We start from the raw sequence: 13051 nt of genomic DNA on the forward strand, positions 1-13051 counted from the left end.
GTTTGTGTTTACATCAACTGACGGAGGCTTTCTTCTGTCTATATGTGAAAAAGGAGGAAGCTATGCTGAAAACAGAAACAAAGAGGCTTTTCTTTGTGCTAAGAGTTAAAGTTTACAGGTTTTTTAAATTTTTTTATGAGGACCGCCCTCTCATTCCTCTGCCACTTATTAGCTCGATCCTGCACATAGAGGAGTCGGTCACATGGGCCCAATTTGGCCCGCTATAAAGTCTGCATTTCTTCAGGAGTATTTACGTGCCTGCTGCAGCAAGGTAAGCGACTTTGAAGATGCAGAAAACAGGACGGCAAAGAAAAGAAAAGGAGGAAAAAAAAAAACACAACTGAAATGAAAGGAGGGGACCCTTAAATTCCAGGGAATTTTTCCAGATGTTGCACAAATATTCTACTGAGGCAATCCAGATGTGCTCACTCAGTTTATTCCCTCCTTCTGCTCGCTATTCCATGGACTTCTCCTTCCTCCCCTTTCTTCTCTACGTTCAACCCCTTCAAGTACCATCTCACTGTTCCATGATCGGGCCTTTTTAAAGTGAAGGCTTAACTAGGCCCTAGGGCGCTTTAGCATCCATTAGGATCCTGTAATAAACATCCACTCTCATTTTCTGCAGCCCATATGTGTGTGTGAGTGTTAACGTGTGTCAGAGAAAGGATGCCTGGTTTTATCACTCTTTGGTTCAATTACAAATTAACTCTGTTAATAACATCAGCAAAAAAAAAAAAGCCATGCACTGAATGAAGCAAGACCTAAATAAAAACAACATCCGCCCTGCTTCCTTTTCCCCAACTCCACACTGATCCGGTTTGTTTTTGTCCTCCCATTTCCATGCCTTGTCCCCTCTCCTCACCTCCAGACAAACATCGTCATGTCTGGCGAGGCCGCTCTCCTCCCACAGAGGGTGACCCAGTCACAACCTCTGACCTTAACTCTCTCAGACAGCACAGCGATGTTCTACTGCTCCACCATACATGGCTCCGCATACACTGGTCATAAAATCGGTGTGTTGGGGGCTTCCCTACCAGATGACGGGAAGTCATTTCGGCTCAGGTGCTGGAGTGGGTTGGCAATTCAATCTGCAGTTACCACGCAATGAGCGACTGCATATCAACCAAAAACTGAAGAGCTACCTGGCACGGGAGGACACATACATACTCAGTTACACCAAACTCTTTCTGATTCTCAAAAACAAAATCTGCCGATGAGAAATCAAGCATCCCGATTGCCAAAAAATACGGCAAATGCTGTGTCTAAAATATGAATATAACAAGAAGCAGTCGATCTGAGGACGCCAACTTAAAAGGAGAACAAAGTGATGGACTGATTTTTTTAAAAACCACAGCAGTGGTTTAAGATCTGTCCTCTGTAACCAGAGACCGTCTCCTTGTTTCCCCGTCCAGGGCTAACAGAGAAAGCATCCTAATGTGACACTTGAACTTGTCGGAGCCGTTTGTACATGCTGTCAGCACTTTGGTATGCAGAACACTGATGACAAAGACATGACCAGCACCTGCACGCCTGCCTGTCTCTGTCTGTCTATTACACCTGGTCGTTCAACTTTCTTCTCCTAAATAGCATGAACAATACTCTAGATTCTACATATGTATATATATATATATATATATATATATATACACATATATATCCCCAACAGATAAACTTGGGGCTGTAACACAAAGCCATGCATATAATCCATTTTACCTGGCTAAGACTTTTATTCTTGGCAGCATGAGGGTTTTCTCACTCTAACTTACATGTTAAGTACTCCTAGAGCCAATATAAAAAGAGAATCAAACCCAACAGTCATTTGTTTGAAAAAAGGAAAGTGCATAGAGTTTATATTGGTGCAATTTACTCTGGCCCTTTTATATTATGTGGCTTTGTTGTCTTGTATTAAATGGCTCTACTCTGCAGTTTTACTGCAAGCCCTGTCAGAAAAGTTAATTTCCCTCATGGGGCAATAAAAAGTTAAAATAGATTATAATAAATTAATTGAAATCTGTGGGCAGAGGAAGGGAGGGAATATGACCTTGCTGAAATGCCTCTCGGTTACAAATGGCACAAGTAGAGATTACACGTGTTTTAGGTTTTATAATGTAATTTAAGGCGGTACAACAGGAGCAGATGACAAACTTCAAGTGTTGCTGTTGAGTCGTTTTTCCAGATAGGCAGATAGCCCAGCCCCCCCTCCTCTGTCTCCTCTCTTTAACACCTTTCACCTTTCTGCCGTTGAGAACATTCCTGAAACCAGACGGTCACAGCAAGGTGTTTAACCATAGGTGACAAAACCCTCCAGACTCCTGTAAATGTGTACATGCCTGTCTGTGTGTTCACTAACTTACAGGTGTGTGTGTGTGTGTGTGTGTGTGTGTGTGTGTGTGTGTGTGTGTGTGTGTGTGTGTGTGTGTGATGTGCCAGTCTGGGCGGATGTATGAACATGCTAGACCTTTAGGTGTCAACAAACAGTTAATCACTCTTTCACTACTACAGGCGGAGCAACAACCCACAGAGGAACTCTGTTATCTCACATGCGATCATTTCCTCTCATGTCTCTCCTGCTTGGTAATTTGTGAAAATACGGCAAAAGCAACAACTTGTTAGACACAAATAAATTAAGGCTGTGCACCTAAGTCTGAGCTGACCTGTGTCGGTGCTGCTACGGGTGCTAATATCAATCTTTATCCTCCATCGTACGAATAATCTGGAGTGTTCCATAGTTCCTGTAATGGATCTTGTGTTTATCATAATTGCATTCACAGCCTTTACCCTCACAGACTAGTTCAAAGAGCCTGATGAAACTTGAAACTGAATCGAGTTGTTTTGTTTTGAGGATACTGAAGTCGCAGAAATCTGTCTAAGGCATGACGTAACGAGAGTTTTTCCTTAAAGGATCTGGAAGTACTCCCAAGGGATGACAGCTTTAACTGTCCTCAATCCCAGCAGGTCAGATTTTAAGGAGGCCTGCAAAAAAAAGAAAAAAAGAGAAGATGGAAGAAACTTCAAAATAAACAAAGATACGTGCTGGCAATAACCAAGATAAAAGAAGAGAAAAACTGCTTCTATTCTGTAAGACTGCTGCTGCAATCTGATATTCTGTTATCCTGAGCATCGGGGCTGAAGCTGATAAAAATGTAAAACCCGATGAGAGCGACAACACGGGGCCTCAAACATGTTTAAATGTATACTGAGCTCAGTCACTATAGACACAAGAACAATACAGCAGATGGCTACTGTGCAAGTGTTATTAGCAGAGTAATAATTTACTGCAATTATGTTTGTTTTTTTGTGAATGTCGAGGACATTATAAAAAGTTATTCTCAGGTATACGGACCCTTTCGTTCTGATAAAGCCGAGTGTAAAACAACAGAGCACCCAGAATTCCTAACACAGGGACAAAAAAACAAAAAAAACTCGTTCCGACTGGTCTTGTGGATGAGCGTTTAACACTAAGTGAAACGGCTACAGATTTGATGTGATCAGAGCTTATTTTAGCATTATTCATTCAATAAATCAACCTTTTTATTCCCATCAGATACGCCCATTTGACTGAAAATCTTTGGAAAGGTTTCTTTAGTGGTAAAGGTTGGATTGATTTTCTAATTTTTCAAACAGTCAAAAGAAAAAAAAAAGAAACAGTTTAAGAGAAGACACTTGTTGCAGCGGCAGTAAGGTTGACAACAGCAGGTGCCGCTAAAACATTAGCCGTTCTGCAAATTACTGTCCGTGCTCAGATAGAAGAAATACCTGAAACAAACACAAGAGCCATTCAAAGTGGACAAATGCTCAGAGTGTAATAATGTAATCACGCTGGACAGTCCCATAGAAGTGAATTCTCCATGTATGACAACTTCTGTGTTCAAAGCAAGCATAACTCTTTTCTCTCAGGAGGAAGAAATGTTCCAGTTTCAACTCTTAACTGGGATTGGTCTCAAACTTCAGAGAAAGTCTTCCCCTTTTGGGATCATGTCATGTTTCCCTGCCAGTAAAAATCTTTACCTGAACAGGGTAATGCAAAGTAGAAGGTATGTTCAGACAGCTGTTTTGCTCTTTGTTGAGTTTTTCTTGGCAAATACTTTTAAGTTGCCCTTTCATTCATATGACAAAACTTCAAAGAAACTACACTAAACGCCTTTAACGGGTTTTAGTCGTCTGTCAGAAAAAATAAAAAAAATAAAGTGAATGAGAGCAGCTTTAATAGGAATTTGACTGTATTTTTACTGTATTTTTGACTGCATTTTACCAAAAAAAGGACACTTTTTTGGAAGATGTTTGGAGCCCATGTGACTCTCGTTGACCATAAACATGTACACGGAATTCTGCCCTGAAGTGCGTTGTCTGGGTGTTTTAATTTGACACTGAGAAGCTCAATTTCAGACAATGTTTCGACGGATTAACACGTTAACATGCATTTATGTCATTTCTTTGTAAACACCCTCACATGTGAACTTGAAAGTCAACTGAAGCAATAAAGCTATGCTTTGCTTTCGTAAAATACTGCACGGAACAGACAAACCTGAGTAATATCTGTTTTAAAGCCCTATTAATGTCGAACGATACAGGTTTCGGAGCAAGATATGCTGCCATCCAGACGATGTGGTTTTAAGAGAGGACTCTGCTTATTTCAGCAAGACAAAGTCGAGCTCCATTCTGCTCGTATTACAACAAAATGGCTTTTGGAGCGGAGGAGTTTTAAATCCAAACTAGCCTGCTCGCAGACTAAATATATTACCAAGTGAAAACATTTGGTTTGTTACATGCTGAAAATAAAAGGACTCCCTGAACTGTCATAAAAGTCAGAAAAAAAACTTTATCCCACAATAACAGATATATATCTATATGTATAAAAAACACACAGACACTTAAGTTTCCGCAACACAGTGGTCAGATATGCATGCATGCATAAATAACTGTCACACTCTCAGAACTGCTGCCGTCTGCTTACACCCAAACACACAGCCATTTCTACACAATCACACATGCGTACGGAACATAACAGAGGTGTTTTGCATGCTGTGGGATTTCCGTGGCCCTGTGCCCAGCAGTGCGTGAAAGCCCAACCTGCCCTCCCCCCGGCATCTGGCAAGGTGACAGACAATCGTAACAGCGGTTGTGGTGTTGGTGGGCAGAGAGAAGGGTGTGGGGCACTCTGGGAGCCCTCCTCTAACTGTTTGCGACCTCAAAAAGAGACTGTGACGGAGCAGCATTGAGCAGTCTTAATTACCTCGCTCTCATCTAGCTGCTTACATGTACATACACACACTGTGTGTGTGTGTGTGTGTGTGTGTGTGTGTGTGTGTGTGAAAAAGACAAAAAGACAGGTAGACCACTGTTTACACAACCTCCCAACCTCTCAGCTGGAGTCCTTAATTTGATTTATTTCCTTTCTTTGAGTACAGAAACATGAAAACATATCATTTTAGCTTTTGATCATGTTACACGCTAATAAGTCTTCAGCCGGTGAAACGCACACATATCATTCCAACATGTAAAACACTGCTCCACGACAGTCCGACCTACCTGTTAAACATTGTCCGTTTTAGCTGTACTGAAATTAATCAATGCACAAAAATAAACAATAAACGTTTTCACATGGGATAATTACAGTTAATGTGGAGAAACACTGAATAAAAATATAATGACACAAGTGGCATTATATATGTATGATTCACTTCATTCATCATCCCTGCCAAGCAAATCCCTGTCAAAGCCAGCTTGCTCATAATATAACTAATAAATACATCATAACTGCCAAAAAGCCAAGATACACTTATTTTGCTTTTTGAAAACATGCCAGCTTGAAGTCTGCGAAGGGGAGGAGGGTTGTTAGTCTCCGTGATTTTGGCAGCAATTTAATTTCACCCCCAAAAAAAAAGTGCAGTTTTCTTTCCATCTCTGTCTTTATTATTTATATTCTATGTGCTCACTGCCGTTTGTCTGTTTGTACATTTATCTGTCAGCACGATGGATCAAAAAGTACAACGCAGAATTTCGCAAGACTTGGTGCACAAATGGAACGTGGGCAAGAGCTCATGAAATTCTGGTGTGGACTCCTAATCTGCGATCTAAGGATTCGCACTCCAGGTGCCCTTCCCAGTTTCTTTCTCTCTCAGTGTGGATAGACTTTCTCAGCCAGGCTAGTGTAGGGCAAACCGACCTTCCTCTCAATACAAATTATGAGTGTGATCTGGTCAAATCCCCACAGAGACTGTGTTTCCACTTCAAAAGAGTGGCTGTACGCATCCTGAATAATGCCAGCCCACAAAAAAAAAGCTATTCAGACACTCAGAGGACCTGCAATAAACCCTTTAACCAGCGGTGCTTAGAAGACTCCAAAACCGAGGGGAAAGTACTCACAGCGGCAACTAAGCTTCTGTTCAACAAAAACTGTGAATGTAAATGTTTAAAATAATCACTTAATGTAGGTGTTGATAAAAAAAAACAAGCCAGGCATGCTTTGGTTTTAGGATGCAAAGCACGAGAAGTCCATGCAAAAAGAGACGTCACCTTTAAATCTGAGAACTTGTGATGGCTATTTTTCACTGCTTTAGACCAAACTTAGACACATCAATCACTTCTGTTCAAAGCCCATGAAATCTAAGAGGAAAAATGCATGTCAAGTGATAAAAAATAAGAAACAAAATAATAATAATAATAATAATAATAATAATAAAGGGCAAAAAGGATGAGAACTAAATGCTACTATCTTCAAATTGTTTAGACAGACTGATCGCCAAAGGCAAATTCCTAAATTATAGAGCATACTGGGGGGGGGGTCAAGGTTTGAGGTGCAAAGTTCAATACGGCCATTATCAATAAAGACCTCCTGCGAGCGAGCGGCTCTGTGCACAAACTATCAGCGAGTCACTCCAGGATTAGTGCATCAGAAAGCCTTCAAGCACTTTCTGATTCATACTATGTTTAGAACATAAACAAGTGTGGGCTGCCAAGGAGAGAAGAGAGACTATGACAGGCTAAAATATGCACCGTTTCATCTGAAGCCAAAGAGGCTTCTTCTTAGTCATGAGGTATAATTAATGCCTCACACTGATCAGCAAAGATATTCCAGGAGGAAAGCGCACACTGGTCCACACTGCTCCTTTTCAATGTTCATAACCGAGCACAAATCCATTTTTCTCTCGTATAGTTTGGGTCGGATGATGGCAATGGGTGAGGGGTGGGAAAGCGGAGGGTGGGCACATGGAAGGCTTGCAAATTTTTCTTTGATTTGCTTCAGTTAAAGGTCTCATGGGTGAGATTGAGAAAGAGAGAGAGAGGAAAAAAAAGGAGAGGAAAAAGAAAAAAAGGGAGCTGTCACTTTAAGCCATTAAGTCTCGCTATAAAACTCCTCCAATAAAAATGACAGCTGCAGGCCCTTTTTCTCAAAAGGAGAGCAAAAGCATCACATCAGGAACACAAAACTGGACGGCCGTAAAAGACAAACTTGGCCAAATGCTTTTGGCAGCGTAATTCCACCAGCCCACTCCCACCACCATACACACCTCCCAGCAGACACAACCTCTCCCCAGTATTACCTTTGTTCCTGAGTTACAGCCAGAACAGGAATGTAGCCCTTGGCCCTCCCACCCAACTCCAGACACACACACACACACACACGCACACACGCACACACACCACCATGAATCTCACTTTCTCATCAAAGACCATGAACTTCAGTGATTTTAAAAGTGAGTGTCTGAGTTTGTGCGACTGGAGAATCTCACGTTCCCACAGACGGAAAGCACAAAAGCGTCGACTTTCTCTCGACCCAGGAAAGGTTTAACTCACCTCCTTTTGCAGGCAACAGAACCGGCCTCAGAGTCAGCAATTAGGCATGTTTTTAAAGTGCTGAATGGGGAAAGTTATAAAAGTAAATAGAATTCTGTAAAACAAATCGTTAAGATGTTGAAGTCGAATGCAAGTCTGGGCACCCTGTGCAAACTAACTTTCTGTGAAAGCGATTGGCCACTCGGGCAAAAGACGACCCGAGTTCTAAAGGCCATGAAAGTTCAAAACGAGAACAAAAGAAATCACAGCAAAGATTTGGGCAATGGGGATTGCTGTATTTTGGACTTAAATTGTATTTCGGTCAAAAGGACTGTTATGGTCATGCCAAAACCTTAAACTTCGAGTTCTTGGTAGTCTCCAGTGGATTTTGAGGTACTCTATGAATGCATTCTTCCCTCAGGAGGAATGCTGCAACAACGCGAGACTAAGCATGATTCGCCCGTCCCCGTGCGGAACAACTGAAGAGGAGTGCTTTTAATTAAATTCTGTGCCCTCGTTATTCAAGCACACTTTTGGTCATTGCAGCCAAAACATTTTTAACATTTTAAACTGATGCGGAATTTCATAATGTAAAGAGAAAGCAGGGAATGTTGCGTTCCGATGACTCAAATGAAAGTCATATATGCGCATGTGTGGCTGCACAGTAGAATCATGCAATGGCACTTCCATCCTCCAGCGGCTCTTTTACATTGATAGAGGAGTTCAGAATTGCCTTAAAAGAAAAATTCTTGTTGTACTCCGGATCTTAACTTGACTTGCATTACTTTTCGCCACTTTTCCTACCTAAAAACTCTTTCCTCTTGTACTCTTCTCTGGCTTTGTGAACATTAAGGGTGCTAGGCAGCTGCCCAGAAGCTGCTGGTCGCTGAAGCATAGTTTCCTTTTTTTTTTTCTTTCCCACTCTGAAATTGTACAAAGCAAGAATAAGACACTAATCTAGCTTCAAATTTGGACAAGTGTGTTTAATCTTATGCGTTTTTGGGGTGAGTTTGTCTTCACTTATACCTGTATACAAAAACATATGCATGATATTGACTGACCAACTTTACATTACTTAACATATATATAATTTCAAATAATATAGATATGTCCAGATGCAACAAGTCTAATGTTTGTTCTTAAGTTTTCTCATTAAAACATTAAACTTGTTCAGAAAAAAAGATGTCCATTTCCTAAATTTTGGAACAAAACAGCCGGACGGGAAGACCTCTAAAAATCAGATACATGCGATAGCGGCTTTACACTTTATGCAGTCGCCTCTGCCAGGTTTCTGTCGAGGTTATTTTGTTTGGTTCAAGACTTTACAGTCTGAAACATATTGTACAACAACTACAAAAACCGGTTGCAGAAGAAATATATGATCAATAAAACAGGTAAAGAGTAGACATGAATAACAAGCCACTGTCAAAAGTTGCGCTTGTAACAGAAGAAAATCAATATCTACATAAAAAACGACTTAAAAAAAAAAACGCTTTTGAGCTCAGATGTGTTCGACAACTCTCTTTTCCTTTCACACTGTTTACACCACTGACAGAGTGTCAGGATCACCCCCATTATGCTTTGACTAAAGGACACATTCTCCTTTCAATGTCATCCCTCCAGTCTTCATTGCTTAATGTCAGATATAAAAGGGGCCAGTTGATGGTGGGTTCAGGCAGCACATTGGCACACAGTAGTAAGCATAAGCATGCGGTGCCAAAGGGGAGGGGGGGGGGGGGCGTCATCACAGCCAACAGCCAATCTATAATTGTAAAATGTGCTCACTGTCATTTCAAACAGATGCATATGAGGATTTCTACGGCAGGACGACATTAGATAATTACACTGAGTAAGCTGAAAATCGATAAATTCAAGGTCCCTGCAGATGGTGGCGTCCTTGAAGGGGGCCAATTAACAACTGGTGCTCAAGCGCAAGTTTGAATACAAATGATGATTTAAAGACAGAGAAAAGAGAACAAGTGGCGATGAGGAAAAAGCTGCTGAGACAGCAGTGGCGTGCAGGAAAAGAGGCGATTCAACACAGTCGGAGGAAGAGTTGAGCCTTACCCCGACCACTAAGGCTGTAAGATAAGACTTTCTCTCTGCTTATGCTGTTACGGGAAATTCTGATGCACGTTCAGGCAGTGTTGAATCACTTTCAGCATGGACTCACAATGCACTGCACCTGTAATAACAGCCTGTCAGTCTGTGCAACAGTGGCGGTTTAGCGTATTTCTGGGAAGCCACATGAAGGGATGTTGTGGGTGCCGGCGCCAGCGAGCAGGGCCTGTAACTGAAGAAAGCCGCCCCGGTGTCTTAGAGGTTCCCATGAATCTCCTCAGTGCATAAAGGCAGCTGATGATATGTTAAAGTGAAACATGACGCCTTCATGAAAGAGCAGCAGACACAATACCGGGGCTCACCAACAGCTCGCCTCTGCTCAAGGGGACTTACAGTAGCATTCAGTATTAATGGTTTGTAACTGGGTGTGTTTAAGCTGGAAATTCAAAAGACCAATTTGTAAAAAAACAAAACAACAACAAAACAGAACAGATTGGACCTTAAATGCCACAATCATCCACTAACAAAATTAATTTACATGGGAGAGAGAGAGAGAGAAAAAAAAAGAGTTTCTCAGATGTGCTATATTTTCCTTTAATTCTCTTTTTCTGGATAAATTAAGCATATTAAAAATTAACCTGATATCTGCCACTCTCACTCTAGAATAAAGAAAAATATCAAAGCCAAAAAACCACCTGGACAATTCCCGTGCAAAATAGTTGAATCAAAATTAAAATAGTCTAAATTTAAACTCTTGGGCAACGTACAGAGGTCACCTGTATACTCATGGGAGGTCATCGCTTTTCTAAAGCCGAGCACAGACTTCGCTTCATGAGTCAAGCAGCTCGGTTTGAGGTCTGCCTCAAGTCGAATTAACACACTCTATGGAAGATTTGCAAACCACTTATTAAGGGAGCAAATGTAGCCGCAAGTTAAATCACGTAAAAAGCTTAAAGCTTCCCCCATGTTTTACAATTAGATGCCTTGATTTGGAAATATTCACAAGGCATATAAGACAACTGAACAAAAGAAGCCTAACAATGAGTTACAACTTCTTTGTTTTCTGCGTCCGTGGTGAAATTTGTTCTGTCCAATTTCGTCTCCGGGCGCGTGGACACAAAGCTTTAATTGGTCCATATTTGTACTTGCAAATATGTACTGAACAGGTCAACTATAACAGCAGTTGGCGTAAATGATAGAAGTTCAAACGGAAAAGTTAGAACGAGTACGTTTCAATGCAGCGCGCGCGATGTCTGCGCTCAGCAAACCGCGAGCGCTGTCAACTCCGTTTAAAAGTGAAATGTCACCAGCTCATATGGCAGCGTTTGGCATCCAACGTGGCTTAGATATTTGACTTTAGGGACACATTGTGAGTCCTTGTCTGCAAAAGTTAAAAAAAAACAACAACTGGTGGCCGCTCCAGCGCGTCAACGGCTCCAAACGTGCATTTGGCAACTCGCTCCACGCGCTGTCAAGAGAAAAAGGGGCAACCGAAATAACGCAGCGCGAGGACACCTCTCGCACTGGCACGACCTGTGGAAGCGCTATCAAAACCACCTCGCTCATTACACGGCAAGGCTTTGTCATTAAACAAACAAACTCACCCAATGACAGGAACGGTTTGGTTTCCATGTCTGACTCGTAGGTTAGCTCATGCCAGCTGAGACAACCGCGTTCAGGAGTTTCTGCACAGGCGGCTGCTCGAGCGGAGCAAACCAGACCAGGGCGCTGCTGCTGCTGCCGCCGCCGCCGCTGCTGCGTGTGGACTTCTCGAAGAAGACGAGACTTGGCTCTGAGCGGTAAAAGTGACAGGTCGATGTCTGATGGTATCTGAAGATAACCTAATGTCTCCACCTCTGTTTGCTCACTCAGCTGCTGCGCTCTCACTCCTCTCCTCTCCCTCTCGTGCTCGGTTGTACAACAACTCCAACTACTGGAACAGCACAGCAAAAGGGACCCGCGCAGGGGGTACTCCCACCAACGCAGCCCAGACAGCAGCGACACGGCACAGATAAATGTAAAGCTGCTGGAACTATGCAATTGACAACTCCAAAGATTAGAAATAACAGCAATGATCTGCACACCTCAGATCATTGCTGGGGGGGAAAAGACCCCACGGTTTCCCACCAGGTGGAGGTTTTCTTAGGCACACAGACCCCGTTCAGCTGAGCGGCAGCTACTTGCTCTTTTGGGTGCTTATCTCCTGTTATTTTAACCTGGTCACATGTGTTAAAGGAGGACTGTTGGCTCAGTGGACAGATTTTTCTACAGCCTTTCCTCGCTGCTGAAGTTAGCCCATATTTTCCTGGAAGCTCCCAGAACATGACAAAAGAAAGACGCTTTTGTCATGTTCACAGCCGGATTGAGGATTAATGGATTAAGGATTAATGGCAATCTAATCTATCTGAATCTGATCTCAATCTGCTAATGAATCTGACCTTTGTTCGGTTTAGCTTTTACAGGACTGTCTGATGTATTCAGAGACTGAAACTCAAGATCTGAATGTTTTCAGAAAAAAAAACCCACTGCAAAGCAACGGATGTCTTGTACAACAAAGAAGGACGGTCCTCTCCAGGAGTTTCCAGCAAACCCCCACTTCTTTATAAATTGCTAAGAAAATGGGAATTTGGTTGTGGCGATTCCTATGAGATTTAAGTTCAATATTTGATGTGGCCACCTTCATTCTTTAACACAGCCTGAACCCTCTTTTAATAAGCTTTCTTGTAATTGAAGTAGTCTCCAGGAATTGTTCTCCAGGCTTCTTGAAGGACATTCCAAAGCTCTTCTCTGGATGCTGACAGATGCTCTACCCTTCGTCAAGATGATCCCACACTGCTTCAATAATGTTGAGGTCCGGGCACTTGGGAGGATTCATCCCTCCATAAGGCCTGTTGCCACTGACGATCAGCCTAATTCTTGTGTCATTTGGAACACCAGCTTTTTCTCTCTGTTTCCCTTCCATCAGAATGGCTTCTTGACAGCCGCCCGAGACCGTTTCTGATGCATCTCTCAGGTTCTGTGTCAGGTCTTCTTCCCCTACTTTCTCCTATTTCTTAAAGACATCCCTCTCAGATATTGTTCATGTGCTTTAGATAGTTTTTTTTTTCTTAGCCCTGTCACTTCCTCTTTTGTCCAGTTTCCTCAAATTTCAAGGACACACTGCCCACCATGCTGTGATATGCCAAGATTGTGGCTAATAGCTAAATGCGAATCA

At 42.2% G+C, this 13051-nt stretch overlaps 1 protein-coding gene across 2 annotated transcripts in view; it reads right to left on the reverse strand.

Moving 5' to 3' along the window:
* Positions 1-11904, reverse strand: part of rxraa (retinoid X receptor, alpha a) — a 98470-nt gene extending 86566 nt beyond the window's left edge. Inside the window, exon 1 of one of the 2 annotated variants that reach the window (XM_075456175.1) lies at positions 11442-11904. In XM_075456175.1, the coding sequence (XP_075312290.1) occupies positions 11442-11469 (28 nt within the window). In that variant the 5' untranslated portion in view covers positions 11470-11904. The remainder of the gene's footprint in view (positions 1-11441) is intronic. The other variant, XM_075456176.1, reaches the window with a different exon arrangement.
* Positions 11905-13051: the final 1147 nt, after the last annotated feature.

This window comes from Odontesthes bonariensis, chromosome 22, assembly GCF_027942865.1.
Source record: "Odontesthes bonariensis isolate fOdoBon6 chromosome 22, fOdoBon6.hap1, whole genome shotgun sequence".
Taxonomy (NCBI): Eukaryota; Metazoa; Chordata; class Actinopteri; order Atheriniformes; family Atherinopsidae; genus Odontesthes; species Odontesthes bonariensis.